General features: G+C 44.3%; 2 protein-coding genes across 14 annotated transcripts in view; one reads left to right on the top strand and one right to left on the bottom strand.

Moving 5' to 3' along the window:
• The first annotated feature begins 3,377 nt into the window (after nucleotides 1–3,377).
• Nucleotides 3,378–13,058, top strand: RNF34 (ring finger protein 34). Of its 3 annotated transcripts, none has more exons than XM_042805559.1 (6): nucleotides 3,378–3,466; nucleotides 7,136–7,354; nucleotides 8,727–9,116; nucleotides 9,426–9,482; nucleotides 9,725–9,926; nucleotides 11,344–13,058. In XM_042805559.1, exons 1-6 carry the CDS (start codon nucleotides 3,461–3,463, stop codon nucleotides 11,529–11,531), a joined length of 1,062 nt encoding a protein of 353 aa, XP_042661493.1. In that variant the 5' UTR covers nucleotides 3,378–3,460; the 3' UTR covers nucleotides 11,532–13,058. The 3 variants fall into 3 exon arrangements, with proteins under 3 accessions (XP_042661493.1, XP_042661491.1, XP_042661492.1); XM_042805557.1 differs by lacking the exon at nucleotides 3,378–3,466 and adding an exon at nucleotides 3,517–3,861; XM_042805558.1 differs by lacking the exons at nucleotides 3,378–3,466; nucleotides 9,426–9,482 and adding an exon at nucleotides 3,518–3,861.
• Nucleotides 13,059–13,411: 353 nt separating this feature from the next.
• KDM2B (lysine demethylase 2B) overlaps nucleotides 13,412–16,742 on the bottom strand; it is a 125,304-nt gene continuing 121,973 nt past the window's right edge. For 8 of the 11 annotated variants that reach the window (XM_033008364.2, XM_042805709.1, XM_042805711.1 and 5 more), the window contains 5 exons: nucleotides 16,464–16,627; nucleotides 15,874–16,035; nucleotides 15,506–15,607; nucleotides 14,962–15,180; nucleotides 13,412–14,666 (listed from right to left, as the gene is read on the bottom strand). In XM_033008364.2, coding sequence (XP_032864255.1) covers nucleotides 14,485–14,666; nucleotides 14,962–15,180; nucleotides 15,506–15,607; nucleotides 15,874–16,035; nucleotides 16,464–16,627 — 829 coding nt within the window. In that variant the 3' untranslated portion in view covers nucleotides 13,412–14,484. The remainder of the gene's footprint in view (nucleotides 14,667–14,961; nucleotides 15,181–15,505; nucleotides 15,608–15,873; nucleotides 16,036–16,463; nucleotides 16,628–16,742) is intronic. The other 3 variants (XM_042805712.1, XM_042805714.1, XM_042805713.1) reach the window with 1 other exon arrangement.

Here is a 16,742-nt window from a genome sequence, read left to right as displayed (position 1 = left end):
CATTGTCCTGGGAGAGTCCAGCCCCGCGCGTCCGGGCAAGGAGAGCCACGCTGAGGGGCCTGAGGCATCGCAGGGCGAGGACATGGTGCTTCGCCGCAGCCGGTTGTGGAAGGGGCCATGAGGGGATTTCCGGGGCCACACGAGGATTTCTGGGGTCGTGAGGGGATTTCTGGGGCCATACGGGGGGCTGATCCGCACCCTGAGGCGAGTGCTGCCCTGGTGCACCAGAGAACGCCACAGAGCAAACTCGCTCCTGTTAGATTGGGCTTCTTGAAAATTAACTGTGATGCGATGAAGATATTTCCACACATAAGTTTTTATTTTCTCAATGATTTCTTAAAGTACTTCGTTAAGGTATCACACACCCAAAGAAGATACTCCAATTATTATAATAGTTCTAATTTTTGTACGTGAGAGTGAAACAAAACTCAGTATTATTATACATGTACATGTCCTCTGGGATTTCAGTTGGGTTCCTCCTGATTCATGCCTGGGAGTGGTGAGAGGAGGAGGAGGCGAATCAAGTGGGGAGTAATTTTCTAGAACACATTTAAGAAACTTAATGTTGTATTTAGTTGTTGCTAGCATGATAGCTTTCCTAGCCCTCAATGAACTAACTACTCATTGAACTATATCTGAATGTGAAACCCAGGCCATAACTACAGCTATTGTGTTATAAAGGTCAATTCACTGACATTTCCTGAAAATAAAGTATGACAGCTTGGGCGGAAACACTGAGATGGTGGAGCGGCTTTGTGGGGAGGGGCAGGAGATGAGATAAAGGCCGGGCTGCAGCCAGCTTGTGCAGAACTTGGAGGGAAAAGGAAGTAACACACATCTGGTTCTGACATTTCTGTGTAATACTCTGAAGCCAACATGTGAACTCTGCTGACAATCCTTCAGTGTGTGGCATAGAGAAGATTTAGAATATGCTTTTCATATACTCACATGCCTAAAATACAGCCCTCTAAATAGGCAGCAAGAGATTATTTTGGTCATATTAAGTTCAAAATTAGGTAATGCAATTGAGAAAGTCATCTTTTATCTTACCAAAACTAGGCTCAAGCCCAAGTAACTTGCCTGAGTTTATGAGGTATGAAATAACTACTGTCTGGGTTTGGGGATATTTAGTGCAATGCTGAATCTGTTGAATCAAGTCTGTAATATGAAAACCTTCTCAAAGGTAATTCCACAGTACTGTATGTCTCTGGTATAAAAAGTGGATACTTTAATGATTCTTCCTATAGGTATTAATATCCAATCTGAAATTCCAAAATAATGCCCAGCAATTAACTTTTTTTTTAAAAAAAAAACTTTACTATAAAATTTTGCAAATTGTTACATTAAAAACAAATGAATATTCCTGGTAAGAATCACTTCTCTACCTCATTCTCTTGTGATGTGCAGAACCTTGGAGGATTACCAAGCTACAGCGAGTCATCATCACTTGTCATTTCATGGCATGTAAATGGGGCATCTAGCATTAATAGGCTTAAGTCTTTTAATGCTTCTTTGGCACAATCCAGAAGGCTCAGTGAGGGCAAGTCTTCTATTAATAGAACTTCTGCAAATGCTACATTTCAGTCACAGAGTAGCAGGCGGAGTTAAAGTTCCTCCTTTAAAAACAATCTACGTGGTTACAATTTAGACACACTAATGCATAAAAAGAGATCTCAAATCATATGTTACAAATATGATTCACCAAGATCTGCCCAAATGAAGGTGGGAGTGGCAAGTGCAGCTGCCAGCAAAGTCACCAGATCTCAGCTCTGTCAGGCCCACGTTACTCCCTAAAACATCTGTGTTTGGGAGGATTTCTTGTTGGCAAGTTCTTAACAGAGCTAAAGGAAAAATTTTAGGTTTTGCTCAGCTTGGTTCATCTGTGGGACACAGCTTTTACCCTGCTTACAGCAACTGCACGAGGAGCTCTAATGTTTTTTTAAATAATGTAAGATTATTTAAAAATATATCTGCGTATAATTTGGTACTTCGGGGATGACTCTCTGCATCAACAGAGTTTAGGTGATATAGAAGCTTTTAAAAAAACTGTACTGATATTTCTTAAAGTGTCTTAAAGCAATCTCTTGCATGAGAAATGTGGGAAATGTGCCATTGCTTGTTCCAACATTGTATTCACAAGGCTTCTCCACCATGTTTTCAGTTGCTTTGACTAAAATTGCAAGCTATTATTGGAAAAAAAATATGTCATTTTTTATTAAATCATGTGTAAATGTTCATAGCATATCAAAAGCCTGTCAAGGAGCTTAAGCATTTCCAAAAAGATATGACCTGATTTTGAATTATAGTATGGTGTCAGTGCAAATCTAGGAGTTGGACTGCATGAAGAATCCGCTCTTGATGCTAAAGCTGACAAGACTGTGCCATTCTCGTGGCAATTACATACAGATTTTTTTTGACTCAGTTCTTGTATCTGACTTGCTCCAAAAATAGATAATTCCTGCAGAAATTAGTAAAGATTGCATGCAACCTTTTGTACGGGTGAATTTGATTTGTGGTCAAAATTTATTTTCAGCCACTTTTGTCTGCTTCTCTTTTATGGCAAAGGCCGCCTTTGTTCTTGGCCCTGTGTGCTCTTGTGTAAAGCTTTCCTGAAGACTTGGTTGGATTTGTATTGTTGTGGTTTCTTTAATGTAATCTTCTGGTCAAAAGCTTTCAGTTCTTACAACCTATAATTATTCTTTTATGTATCCCATTCATAGCACAGAGAAAATAATAATGGTATCTAGAAGCTAGCTGGAACTGGATTTTAAAATAGTAAAACTTCTATTATTTAAAGATTATCACCAAAGGGTAGTAGAATCAGCACTTTGGCCTTCTGCATACATCACAGAGGCTTTATATTCTGTTTTTGACTAACCCCTGCTTGTACTCAGAGGTGCCCAAACACCTGAATTTTGGTGACGGTCAGATTCACCCCCAGCTCTGTGCCAGACCCCCTGAAAAGCTTACTAGGCGGGTTACAGCCACCTTCATGACCCTGGAGGACTGGCAGTGCCCGTGCTGTACACCTACTGAAGTACACAGGAAAAAAAACAAAACACCCCCAAAGCCTAAGGTAAAAGTTCTCTCTTATTTCAGTGCCATCGCGATTGACGCACTTACACCTGCCAGTGTCTTCTTCTTTCCATGTTTGAGGCGCATTTCCGAGCCCCCCCCGGCCCGGCTCTCCGCGCCCGCGGAAACTCTGCCCCCGCCAACGCCCAGCTGCTTTCTCTCTTCCCATTGGCTCCTCCCGCTCGCTGTCGGCGGTGGGACAACCAATGGCGTGCTGTGGCGACGGGAAGGCCCGCCCTCCGTGAGGCGGCCCGCCGGAGTGCGGCGCAGGGCGGGGGCCCGCTCTGAGGGAGTTGGGGGGGGGAGGGGGGTTGGCACCGGGGGTCGCCCGGTTGAGGCGGCGGCGGACGGTGCTCGGAGTGCGAGTGGCGGTGGCGGAGCGGCCATGAAGGTGAACGGGGGGGAGGTTTCCTCCGGCCGTGAGAGCGTCTTTCCTCCTAGCTGAGGGGAGGAAGGGGAGGGGGCGCGAACCGTGTGCGTGACGGGGCCGGGACCCCGGTGGGACGGGCCATGCCGCCCCTCCCTCGTCGCCTCAGGCCGCCTGGCCTGGCTGCGGCCGCTGTCCCCTCCCCGGGCCTGCCCCGCTACCGAGGGACGCCCGGGGCCGGGGGCCGCCTTGCCGAGGAGCCCCGGCGCCCTCCGCTGACTCAGCAGCCGGGCAGGGCCTGGTGGTGCCGCCGCCTGAGGCGAGCCCCCGCCCCCGTCTCCACACACCGCCTGCGGTCGATCCGCGGTGGCTGCCGGGCTGCGCAGGGCTCCGGGCGAGAGGGATCCGGGCTCGGGGCGGTGCGTGAGGGCTGTGGCTGTGGCGGGGGGGTGGGGGGGAACGGCGGTTGGGAGCCAGCCCCGGATGCGGGGGGCACGGCGGGGAAGGCCCCGCTCCGGCCGGCCGCGGGGTTCGCTTCGCCGCGTCCGAGGTTGCCGTTGTGCTCTCAGGTTAGGGCTGAGGGTTGTGGTGAGTGGAGATCTCAGTTCGGTGGGTATAAAGACGAAATTTCAGCTAAAATAGAAGAAAATCCCTTCTGCTGCTCTGCTCTTGGTCTGTTGGCTTTGCTAGCGAATCCTGCTTGCACAGATGCGTAAGGAACAGCATACAGCCTCCTAGCTTTTTGGGGTGGGTGTCTTTCTGAGGTGATATTCTCATCGTGTTGCTAAATGCCCTTAAAGCTAAAAACAAGAGCAGAGACATTAAAATGCAGTATTTTGGTCCTATAGGATGCACATAAGGTATGGAGGGAGGAGGTAGCTGATGGCAGCTTGTGAGAAGAGAATATGGAAGTGGTGACTGCTGTAGTTGGAAAGGCTTTTGGTGCAGAAATTGGCAAAATTGTGATTAATTCTCAAGGAAGGGAGTCTTTGGTTTAGTGTGTGTTATTGGTATCTTGTGTTGGTGCTTTTCAGAGTGGTCTAATTTCTTTTACAGAGTAATATGAAGAGCCTAGACACTGTAATTGAATTATCAGTTAATAACACTAGTGCACAGAGAGAATCCACAGCTGACTTAGCTTAAGGAGGAAATTAATGGTGCCCATGTTACCTTACCTTTCACCTTAAAATAGCGGAATGCTTGGCAATAAGTGTAAAGAGATTTTTCTGTTTGATACTAACAATGTTTGTGTATCCAAAATGAGTAACAAAAATTCCTGAAGTATATATTTATTTAGTGTTAACAGTGATGTCTGAGCAGTTGTTAGAGGCTCTTGAATAAAATAAGTCCAAGCAGCAGGTGTTAAACTATTAGGCAAGGGTTGTGGTAGCAGCTGTGTTATGTCCTTTTAGTCGTTGTGTGTCCTGCTGCTGCTGTGACCCCATGAAAAAAACATAGTCATCTAATGAAACAAGTTGATTTCTTATAGACCCTTTGGGTTAACTGTTTTATTTTTCTGTTATTTGTATGTGGCTATTTTAAATATAAAGCTAGCTCATCAGTTTTTAAGACTATGTGAAGAATTAGAGTAACGTTTCTGCAACTGACAACTTTCGCTTAAGATGAGAAAAAATACTTTTCAGAAGTCCCAAATTTTAAAACTTGGAGCAATTTTAGGTTGAATCATTGGTTTTCAGAATGTATTTCTGAAAAGTTAATTACTCTTGCCTAATAAGCTAGGATAATTATGCATAACTTATTTTGTAGAGGAAAAATTAATATTGATCTGTTTCCACTCTTTATTATGGAAGAGTAGAAAACAAGTCTTGGTTTGACGATAGTTTAATGATTGTCACAAAAGTCTGATTACATGCCAGAGAGGCTCCGAGCGCACGGTGTGTCTGAGCGCAGGCACGTGCTGGGGCTACCAGTGCCTTGGCTGGAGGTCAGGCGCTGGAGATCATCCCCCCTTCAACTCCTTTCGCAGGCAGCTTCGGAAGATTTTTCCCCTCTGTGTGGGATGTCCACTGCATGGAGGTTTCTGGTTATGCCTGGAATGAATTTTGCTCTTGAAATACCTCTACAATTAGACCAGTGAATTTAATTTATTGCATGTACATTTGATGTTATTACTGCACGCAGTGTTACCTGTTGTACAGCTTAGATGCAGAATGACTGTGTTTGGTATTTCGCTGTATTGCAACATGTTTAATGCCAGCCCTCAGCAGAAAAAGTGAAGTACAAGGTTTGGGTTGGAGAGTTCCTTTTGATGTTCCATACCTAAGGCACTTGGATGTGCATGCTGTTGTAGAACATGTTTGCTCCTATGGCATTGTTTCTCACAGCTTCTCTCTAAACCAAAGTGAGGACTCTTCTCTTACCTTTTGTGCTCCGTGGTTTGAAAGGAGATGTTCTGGCATATCCCTGGTTATTGTGCTATGTTCCCACAAATGTAACAGGACTGTGTTCAGTTCAGGGAAACTGTGCAATTTAATATAGAATTTAGTCTAGTTACTACAGAAATTAAAGCACCATCATTACTGAGCTGAAGTGCATGTTCGGGTTGGTTTAGGTTTTACAGCAAGAACTACAAGTCTCAAAAGCAATTATTTTATGTCTTCATGTTTGGGGGGGGGTGGGGGGGTGGGTGGGGAAAGGTGCTGCCCTCAAATGAAGAACAGAACAGCTCCTAACCAGCATAGTTGAGAAACAAAGTATGAAAAAAACCCCCAACTTATGTTTAAAGGAAGTTGTACCACTCAGCTTCCTTTCAGAAGGAACCTGGTGCAATTCTGTTTGCCTTTTTTTTCAGTAGGTTTCAGTGAGCCACATGACAGTTATTAAACATGTGACGCGAGCAAGTTGGAGTCCAAATTCCAACTTTAAGCAGAATATGCACTTTTGAAATAGAATCTAGAGCTAAAGGCTTTCAAGGATAAGTAGTAGCAATTTATTTAGGTATTTAGATTTTTTTGGTAGTGTTTTAAGATTAAATTGTGTGACTCAAAACTGAAATCCAGTCAATGTGAAATAAGTTAATTTAGAATTATCTTGATTTTTTTTTTTTTAGACACTTTGTAAGAAAACAGAACAACAGGATCAGGGAGGTCTTGAAAAACAGTTCCCCCTCAGAGAAACAAGACCATAACCAGTTTCTAATGAAGACTGGTTTGTTGCTTTGAAGTTTGAAGACCCAGAAATGTTTTTTTGAGAGAGTTTTATTGTGAGTCATATAAGAGCTGGGCTAGTTCTGGAGCAGATCCTGCAGGGGACAGCTCTGCACTAATTATGGTAAATTGTTGTGTTGCTCCCTGTGATCGGTTATGGTTTTGCCCCTCACCTACGACTGGCTGTTAGTCTCTTCCTTCTCTGCTCCGCTATTGTGTTACCTCCTCAAATTCCTTACCCTTTTTGTGTGGAACTCTGCTAGAAAAGGAGTTGTGCAAACGAGCTCCTTGTGTCGGCATTAGCCTCTTGGAAGCAAATCTCACCTACTTTGGTTTGCAGCTGGGAAGTGGAGATTATTAGGCTGTTGTAGATGTTAGTGTGCTGAATTCCTGGTGCTCTGGGAATTCCCACCACGTGCTTTTGGGATGATGACAGATGGAGTGAAGTAGCTCTTTGGTAGCAAGTCACATCTGATGCGCACTTTCAGATATTGATGTTCTTTTTTTGCTTTGTGAATGTTCTCAGGCGGGAGCTACTTCCATGTGGGCTTCCTGCTGTGGGTTGCTGAATGAAGTCATGGGTACTGGAGCTGTCCGGGGCCAGCAGGCTGGCTTTGGGGGAAGTGCTGGCCCATTCAGATTTGCACCAAATACAGACTTCTCGGCATATCCGTCTCCAGCTGCGGCGGGCGCCAACATAGTTTGCAAAGCCTGCGGACTTTCCTTTTCAGTTTTTAGGAAAAAAGTGAGTATCTTTCCTATTACAGAGTATTTTTGCTCATACAAACTAAGCTGTAGGCATGCTGGGATATGAATGTCTCTTTTTTTTTTTTTTTTCTTAGATAAGGAAACCCGAGGCAGATAGCCAGGGAGGGAGTAAGTGCCTTATTCTGAGGTCACAGGAAATTAATGTCAGACAGGATTACAAGCTAAGAGGTCTGATGTTCATTAATCGGTGGCACGTGAGATCTGGTCTGACCCAAAATGGGTGGATTCTAATTTGTAAGATATGTGTTTTAGCTTCAGAATCTTAGATATTAAAACAAATCTGGTTTTGAAGAAGATAACAAACATAGTGGGTGAGTACTGGAATGAACGCACTGGGTGATGGAAAAGCTAAAAATTCGCAATATAGTATCACAGCTTTTTTTCTGTGAAATACTCCTGTAATTCTGTTTGTTTCTGAACAAGGCTTAGTTCTGTTAAATGCTATTGCACTCCATTGCCTCTTCCTTCATTTGGAGGCAGGTTGGTGGGTTAATGCAGATAAATAAAATGGAGATTGCTAATATTATTTCTGTGTATCATGACTGTCCAGCATCATTATTTCATCCACTCAGTGACCTAATTCTCTGCAGCTTGTTTAGATAATCATGAAGCCTCTTTCCTCAGTTGCTGTGTTTAGTTTCCCCCTTCCTATGCATCCTGTTGTTCGCATGGCAAATGCTTTATTGAAGTAAGGGTTGTGTAGGGACAGTTTCTGAAGCTAATATTAATTTACTGAAATCCTTAAAAACATGAAGAGTTTGGATTTGTTCACAGCAGATGAAATGACCATTTAAAATTGCTGCTGAAAGTGTTGCCTAGCTAGCTTTTGTATGCTGTAGTGAATCTTTTGAACATAGCTCTCTTCAGAAATGACAGCTGGGCATTTGGGGAGTATTTACCTACCATGTGAGTCATCACATTTAAGGCCTACTTTGAGTTCTTTGAATTAAGGAGGAAGTATGTGCTTTAAAGTTTGGGGGTTATACTGTTTTTGCACATATGAGAAGAGCAGTGACATTACCTTCAAAAGCATTTTAACTGGCTTTCAGTTCGTTTATTATCTAAACTACAACTTGAATACTTTATTGATTTGTTTATTCGGAATGTTTTTTTCCCTGAAACCTCAAATCAACTTACAGTAGTGCTACAAAAGTGATGGACTGCTGTGGAACACCTGCAAAACTATTTGACAGGGCAGTTTTCTAGACTTAAATCCTAAAAATGATGCATGTCAAAACTGGCAATGGAAAGAGTAATAGTAAATTATGTACCCTGGAGAAGGAATGAGCAGGGTCTAGATTTGTTTCTGTGGCATACAGCTGAATGGTTATTTTTATTTTTCTCCTTAGCACGTGTGTTGTGACTGCAAAAAGGATTTTTGCTCAGTTTGTTCAGTCTTACAAGAGAATCTCAGAAGATGTTCCACTTGTCACTTGCTGCAAGAAACAGCCTTTCAGCGACCTCAGTTAATGAGGTTGAAAGTAAAGGATCTGCGGCAGTATCTGATTCTCAGAAACATACCAACGGATACTTGCCGAGAGAAAGAAGACTTGGTGGATCTCGTGCTGTGCCATCATGGCTTGGGTTCGGAGGAGGATATGGACACTGGTAGCTTGCACTCATCACGGTCACAGACTTCGGGATTTTTTACTCATCCATTTTCTATGTCTGTATCAGTGTCATCTCAAGGAGAACTTGCAAACAGAAGGGGGAGCACAGGAAATGGAACACCTTTACAGGTACAATAGTTAACGTGTTTATGGTAGAGCATAGTGGCTTTTTTTTAAATAGGTATGCATCGCTTTAAAATAAAACACCAATTGGTACAGTTCAGGGTGGCAGGAAAAATGCCTGTTGTATCTCACCTGAAAACAGAAGATTCCTAGGTAAGATTACTAGTTTAGATGACAGGTGACTTAAATCAGTAATGATTAGCAGCAACCGAAACTTCAGAATGTCATTGTCATCTGCGATCAGTTTGGTACAAAGGAAAATGCTTTATAAGGGATAATGTGTTTTTATCCTGATTAGTTTTATTTTGTACACAGGGACAAACAGAAATATCTTCTATAAATAATGAAGAAGAAGAAAGTGCAGAAGAGCAGGTGAGATACGGACTATCCAAAGAATAAATTTTTTGGCATGTGACACCATAAACTGTTTGTATCTGTCAACATCCAGTATCGTGCTCTGGTTCTTTCAGAGTTAGCTGTGTCTAGCAATGCGTATCCACACATACGTGCTTTTAAGAGTGAAATTTCAGCCAAGCTGCTGCAGCTTGATGGCGCACCAGAGCTCGTGCTCTGAGTTACTGGGACATTAAAACCATACAATTGTTGTGTTTCAGACCCCTGGGTTGTCCAGAAAGCGAGCGAGGGCATCTCTGTCTGATATTTCAAGTCTGGAAGACATTGAAGGGTTGAGTGTTCGGCAGCTGAAGGAAATACTTGCATGTAATTTTGTCAACTACTCGGGATGCTGTGAAAAATGGGAACTTGTGGAAAAAGTCAGCAGACTATACAGAGAGAGTGAGGAAAACCACAAGACACGTAGGTTTATCTTTTATTCTTACTTTCTTAAGACTACTTATTTTCTGGTTTCCAGTAAGTGGTTCTGTTAACAGAAGGACTTGGTATCTAACTTGGCTAGCTCAGCTGGAACAACCGGAAAGTGGGTTTTAACAATTCAAGGTGCATCTAGAATAGCTGAACGTGGTTCTAGTGAATAAATGAAGCTTTCCAGGATTGTGCTGGTTTTTGAGACTTTTTTCCAAAGCTCAGAGAGCTCAGCTTTCACGGCGAAGGTAAAATTGCACAACTGAGAACCAGTTCCTCAGAGAACATGAAACTCGGCACCTCAACATCCTTTATTAGGTTTCACAAGGCATTAGTGAGAGAGCTTCTCAGTAGCTGTCAACAGACCAGAGCAATTCAGGTCTTTTACTGTGGTGCAGAATTAAAAGCTACAGTGGCAAAAGTCCAAGTTCAAGTGGTTTGGCCCCATGTTTTCATGATAAGGTGGTTCTGTGGCTGCAGCTCAGTGACTGCTGTTCTTGTACCCTGTTACGCTCAACTGCTGGAGTCTTTCACTTGAGTGGTTGTAGTACATCCACGGACCAGATTCCTGCTCACAACGTACAATCTGAGGAGCAACTTTCTGCTGTCATTGCCAGCTTGAGTGATGCCTGCCTGGCTCATCATCCCTGCATCCAGCAGTCGGGCTGCAAAGAAGAGGGGACTCTGGTGACTGGAAAACTTTAATAGCCCTGGGCCACTGTGCAGCCAGACTGTGCCAGCACATACGTTGCAGGGACTGTGATGATCTGGGTGAATAATCAGCTAATTGGGGTGGAGGAGGACTGTGAAGTTGGGGGACTGTTAGTGAATGTCAGAGCATGGCTTAAGGGAGACTTGCAGTCTGGTCACAGGCTGGAACTGCAAACTTGTCTGAAATCAAGCTTTAAAATTATTTTTTTTTTAACATGGTCTGACAGAACATTCAGTAGTTGCTGGGGGATGTTGTCTGCAGTGAAACTTGACAGGTTTTGTTCAGTTCTGCCACCTTTAGGGCCTTCTTAAGGCTTTTGCTTCTTAGCCTGCTTTATTATTACTGTGTTTAATCTTCTGAGGAAAGTGTTCTGCCAAAGTAAGCTCAGAGGTGGAAAACCAACAGGCTTTGAATTTTAATCCAGCACATTATTTCAGTCATTATCTTGTGAATTGAAAATGGTCTCTAGCTTTAAAGAATGAAGCCAAATATTGGATGTTCACTTAGTGGCTTTCTAGTTCTTGTTTCTTTGCCTTTTTGAAGGAATATAGATCGATTCTTAGCTGTGGGCTAGAAAAACTGTTGTGAACATGGAGCAGCACAACTTCATGCTGAACGAGCAGCCTGTAGACTGGGCTAGGACTGAACTGGTTTTCCAGGGCCCGCGTGTGCGTGACCTCCCTCTCTGTTGCGTTTCAGAGGGTGAGAAAATGCAGCTGAACGACAACGATGACAACCTGTGTCGGATCTGCATGGACGCCATCATCGACTGCGTCCTGCTGGAGTGCGGCCACATGGTCACTTGCACCAAGTGCGGCAAGAGGATGAGCGAGTGCCCCATCTGCCGCCAGTACGTCGTTCGGGCCGTGCACGTCTTCAAGTCCTAAACTGAGCCCCAAAGCGGAGCTTGCAGCCGCCTTCCGGGATGGCCGGGGGTGGGAGCGCCGACCCTCGGGGCGTACATCAGCTTTTTAGTTCTTGATAAACACAGCGGTTTTGAACATCAGGATCTAGAAGTTTGTGAAACATTTTTCTACAGCATACTGAATCCCAGGGTTGGGTAGCACTGTGTGTACAGTCGCAGTGCTGCCTGACTTACCTTATAAACCCACAAACTGTTTGAGTCAAACTGTTTACAGCAGTTCTTGCTCTCTTCTGAAGAATATCACCGCTAATTACTGCATTCAGTACTTGGCAAGTGGTCAGGAAACACCTCTGCTCGACCATATTAGCGTGTTGCATCATCTAGTGCATTAGAAGCAACTAATATATCAGTTGAATATTCAGCTTTTATGTAATTATAGAATGTAACTGTTCTGACACTGTCCCTGCAACGGTGTTGACAGTATAAAATGCGACTGTAGGAAGCACTGCCATTACCTGTACGTGCACAGAAGCCCTTAAGCGATCTCTTTTATGCTGATTGCTTCCTTCCCCATGTCTGTCATTACACACCTCCTGTCTTGGCCATTTGTAAATGTCCAGGAAGCTCCGTCCTTTTGCAGGGCTCTGCCATGTCCTGTCCAAATACCGATTACTAAGTGTTTTTTAGTTTAGGAATAAAATATTTTTTTAAAAAGGGGTATAGTAAACCAGGTTACTGTGGTCCTTAATCCACGCCTGCCTCTTGTAACTATTAATCCTAAGTGTGATGATTGTAGTCCCAGTGCTGACAACCTGATGTTACTGTGAATACTAATCAGGGTCACAAAACTACTTGCTGCTAACCTGTGGAATGTATGGTGTTACTAACCTTAAATGGGGAGGGGTTTAGTAAGGGAAGGGAAATTGTTTGTGTAAAACCTCCTGTTCACAGACTTCACCGAGGCTGAGCAGCCATTAACTGTGCTTCCCCTGGCCTGTTAACAGCCCTGGGAGGGTCGTGGTGATGGACGACAGCAGCAAGAACAGCTCTTGCTCTGGGACCAGCTCCCTGGGGCCAAGCACAGCAGAGCAGTGGTTAAAGTCACTGTTAATAAGAGAGGTGAGTCAGTTATTCCTTTGCGCAGGGTCAAGCCATGGAGTTACAGTTTCTCCTTTTAATTTCCCACGTGCTAGCAACTTGACAGACAGGGACATGTTCTGCTGAGGCTGTAGTACCTGTTAGTTCTTACCTCTGCTACCCTGGTATGTCTGCACTTGTCTTTTATGTGAAAAACTAAGCTGGCTTGTAAAAGAGAAAGGAGCTCCTCCTCAAACTAAAATACACAGCTTAGAGACCCTGCTGGTTATTTTTCAGAAGGGAGCAAACCTCTCAATGGCTTTATTTTTTAGAAGTAACTTTTTAATGGTACTTAATTCTTGGAGTCTCTGCTCAGTGGGTAAGCTAATGAAGAAAAACATACCTTATATGTTATTTCCATGCTGATCATTAGCCACACAAGCTTAATAAAGATTTGTGATGGGCTGCCTCAGCCTCTGTCTCTTTTCTTAACTAGTTGGGGGGTGTTGGTTACTCAGCTCAAGCTTTACCATTTTTCCTGAGGTGTGCAACTGCTCCTGGAGTCCTGCAAGATTAATCTGGGCAGCTTCCAGCTGCATTTCACTCCCACCCACTAAAAATGGAGTGGAAGATGCCACCGTGGAGGCACAGGCCAAGGGCCATGAAAGTACAACCTGGAGCATGACAGGAGGGGCTGCACCAAGTCTACAAACCAGAACTTATTCCCCCCTCCACCCCAGCCATAACCCCTCAGGGCACAGTGCAGTCCCTCCCTCTGCCCCCAAACAACCCCAGCTTGGAACAGAAACCTGCCGAGCCAGCACCTGTTTTTGTACAATTGTTTATACAAATTCAACAAAGGTAAAACTGCATCAGGAAGGTCTACGAAAACAACACCATACAACAATGGCACTTATGAATGCAGAATTTTACAATCAGGAAATAACCATGTTATAAACCTTAAATGAGAACTCAACTCACACTTCAAAGAAAGAGAGACTACAGTTGACCATTTATTCTACGGCTGGACTCACTGTATAAATTAATTTTATATTGAGTACAAGAGCTCATGCTACAGAGTGAAACCCTCCTATGTGCAAAAGCTGAAATTGGAATTTTTTAAAATTTTGAGAAAAAGGTGATTTCTATACAGATAAAAGTGTTTTACTTCAACTATAATTTACACCTTATTTCCACAACATGCTTATGTCACTTCTGAAGTATACAAAGCAGGATATAAACTTCCATTAAAACATGCTTTAAGTTGAAAGTATTAACCTACTTTTCCTGACCTGGGCACATTTGTAGATAGATACTGTCTACGAAGTATAGGTTAAGTTCTCGCCTACCATAAGTAAAGATAAAAATTGGCAATCAAAACCAAAACACTGGTAATGCATTCAAACATTGCATAAATAATTTTTAAACAATTTTTGTACAAAAATAGTTCTGCATAATGTAAGATGTAACAAAACAAAACGTGTTAAGAAGGCAGAAATGCAGTGCGTGGTCCACTTTAATGACACCAACTTTTTTTTTTTCTTGTTTTAAGAAATGAAAAGCAGAAATCAAATTTACACTACCAAGCACATGCTGTGGTACTTTAAATAACAGTATTTCTTGGAGATCAGTCATCTTCCGGGTGTGAACAATTATCATCAGTAACAGTCGCCTTATGAATTTGCATAAGAGCCAGTGCAGGACATCCCAGGTAGACTGAATTAGTGGCACAAGTTGAAATTCTTAACATGGGTAGTTTCATGTTGTTCTCTCCTCAACAAGAGTTGTAAAATCCAATCGCGGTATTTTCCAATATTCCAAGTTCCCAATTGAAAATAAAATCCCTACGTGTTCTTAGTCCCTTCCCCCCCGCCCCAGTATTTACATGTGTCCTTTAACTAACTCAGTTTTTGCAGAAGTTTTTCCTCCACTTGCCCGAACTGAACACTTACTGACATTTCCGCTATGAACTGCTCGCAGCCTTCTTTTGTCACTTGCTTGCAGTACCTCAGGTCGATCTGGCAGATGTTTCCACAACGTTTGAAATAAGACAGGCACTGGTCAGTAACCTTATTGCAGTCTGGCAGGGGGGAAGAAAAAAAAAAAAAAAATAGGAAAAATTTAACAGACAGTCTCAGTTTGAGGAGGGTTTATCCCGCTGGTGGTAGATCCTTTTTGCTCCTCCCGTGCTGTGCCGACTGACACAGCAGCTACCAGGTTACTCACACCCACTGCACATCCAGCTGCTCCCATGGGGGCAGGGGAAGAGCTGGGTGAACCCACTCCCACCCGTGAGCATTTCACACCAGCCTAACACCAATGGGCAACTCCCACCCTCCCCCCACCGTCGGCTCCCCTGCGCTTGTGTTGCTTACCTGATAAATTAATTTCTGTTAATGAATCCCGCGTGGTTGTTCCGACCGCGGTCAGCAGGTTAATAGACTGATCTGTCACGTGATTACAGTAACTGAGATTGAGTTTGGAGAGCAGAGGCATGTGCCTTATGATCAGCCGCAAAGAAGCGTCTGTAATATCCAGGCCAGCCAAACGCAGCTCCACTATGTTCCGTAGTTTACTCCGGTTGTCGATCTGACCTGGAAAATGGAGGCAGCAGGTCACTCCCCAAAGTCTCAGCCCGTGTTGCAAACATCTGCAGATCTATATGAAATGCACTGTGACACACAACACTGCTGCCCTACGTCCACTTCAGACGCTTTTGCCTGTCTGGAGCTTTGGAGGGGATATCAGCAGGAACACTTGTCTATTTTTGGAACAGGCACGTGGACAAAGCCACCTCCTGATTTCAAAACAAAAGGGATGAAAGTAACTGCAGGGGCCCAGCGGAATTACAAGTCGGGAATAAGCAGTAGGCTGTGCAGTGCATGCCAGAAAGCAGATCTGATTTGCTCAAAATTTCACCTGAGCTGATATCCGGGCGAATGTGGCATGACCCACAGAACTGCTCCTTCCCTGAACTGGAAGAAAGTGTTTCCATACTCTCTAAAGTACACCCGTTGCAGCCTGAAGAGAAGAAAGTCAGACAGAAAACCAGCACAGTGGCTCAGATGACTGTTCAGCAGCCAGAGAACATCACTCTTTACCCAGTGGCTTCCAGCCAGGAGGTGTTGCAAGTCACTACTTTGAACACCTCGCGCCTCAGCAAAGCCCAGAACCCCGCCGGAGCTGGCTGCGGGGGTTCCTGCCCGTTTCCTCCAAGGGGGACTAGCAGCAGAACGTGCCACAGAACGGCTGGGACAGGGCTCCCCCGTGCTCCTCCCGCCTGTTACCTGGCCGGTTATCTGTGGGTGGTGACAAGAGGTCTCGCATTTGTGCGTCTTTCAGTCCTTCTGCCCACTGCACGTCCAGAGTTCGGAGTAAAGGACAACTGGAACTACAAAGTGCCGACACTGCTATCCACGAGCACCCTGATAACAGCAGGTCTCGAAGACCTGCAGATACAGAAGAAGTTGGAGCGTGTGGCCTTACCCGGAGAGGTGTCCGCGGGGATCCCCACTGCCATGCGCAGGCTGGGCGAAGCCCAGAGCCGCTCCAACGAACAATCCCAGTGCTCCTGGGCAAACTGGGACCCCATAAGCCGCCTCTGGCCCCGCTCTCCATCTCTCCCACCATCTGGAGCTGTGTGACTGTGGGTGACAGACCCCTCCCACCCCCCTTTTCACAGCAACGTTACCTGTTGTCAAAGACCTGCTCCAAATCAGTTTACCGAGCACATCAAGCAGCCACAATACAACTAATTTTGGCCCCATTTTAACTCGTTGATGCCTCACTCCCGTGCATTTAACTCCTTGCCTAGGACACCCAGATCCCTGCAGACGTTCCTCAGATACTTGTGAAGTGGTCAAAAAGCATCACTTACCTGGCAGTCTGTTGATAAGCCAACTCAGCTGCTTTTTAGATATATTTGTCCAGCTAAGATCGAGGGTTACAGGTTGTCTCCTAATAATGCCACTAAGCATAAGTGGAGTGATGGATTTACAATGGTTTAAATCTATTTTGGTCCATAATCTTTTGTCACAGCACCTACCCAAAAAGAAAAAAAGCCAACAGCACTTAATTTGGCACTTGTTTTGATTTCTGAAAGTCCTTAAAAGGTGTCATTAAACAGTAGGGAAAACTACAGCATTTAACTGAAAAT

This window comes from Tyto alba, unplaced genomic scaffold, assembly GCF_018691265.1.
Source record: "Tyto alba isolate M040663 unplaced genomic scaffold, T.alba_DEE_v4.0 Super-Scaffold_44, whole genome shotgun sequence".
Classification (NCBI taxonomy): domain Eukaryota; kingdom Metazoa; phylum Chordata; class Aves; order Strigiformes; family Tytonidae; genus Tyto; species Tyto alba.
This window is presented reverse-complemented; position numbering and strand designations above follow the sequence as displayed.

Coding starts and splice junctions, on each gene's coding strand:
- RNF34 (XM_042805557.1), top strand. CDS start 3,586: ATGCCGCCCCTCCCTCGTCGCCTCAGGCCGCCTGGCCTGGCTGCGGCC. Junction 3,862..7,135: donor AGGGATCCGGGCTCGGGGCG/GTGCGTGAGGGC, acceptor GAATGTTCTCAG/GCGGGAGCTACTTCCATGTG. Junction 7,355..8,726: donor TTTCAGTTTTTAGGAAAAAA/GTGAGTATCTTT, acceptor TTTTCTCCTTAG/CACGTGTGTTGTGACTGCAA.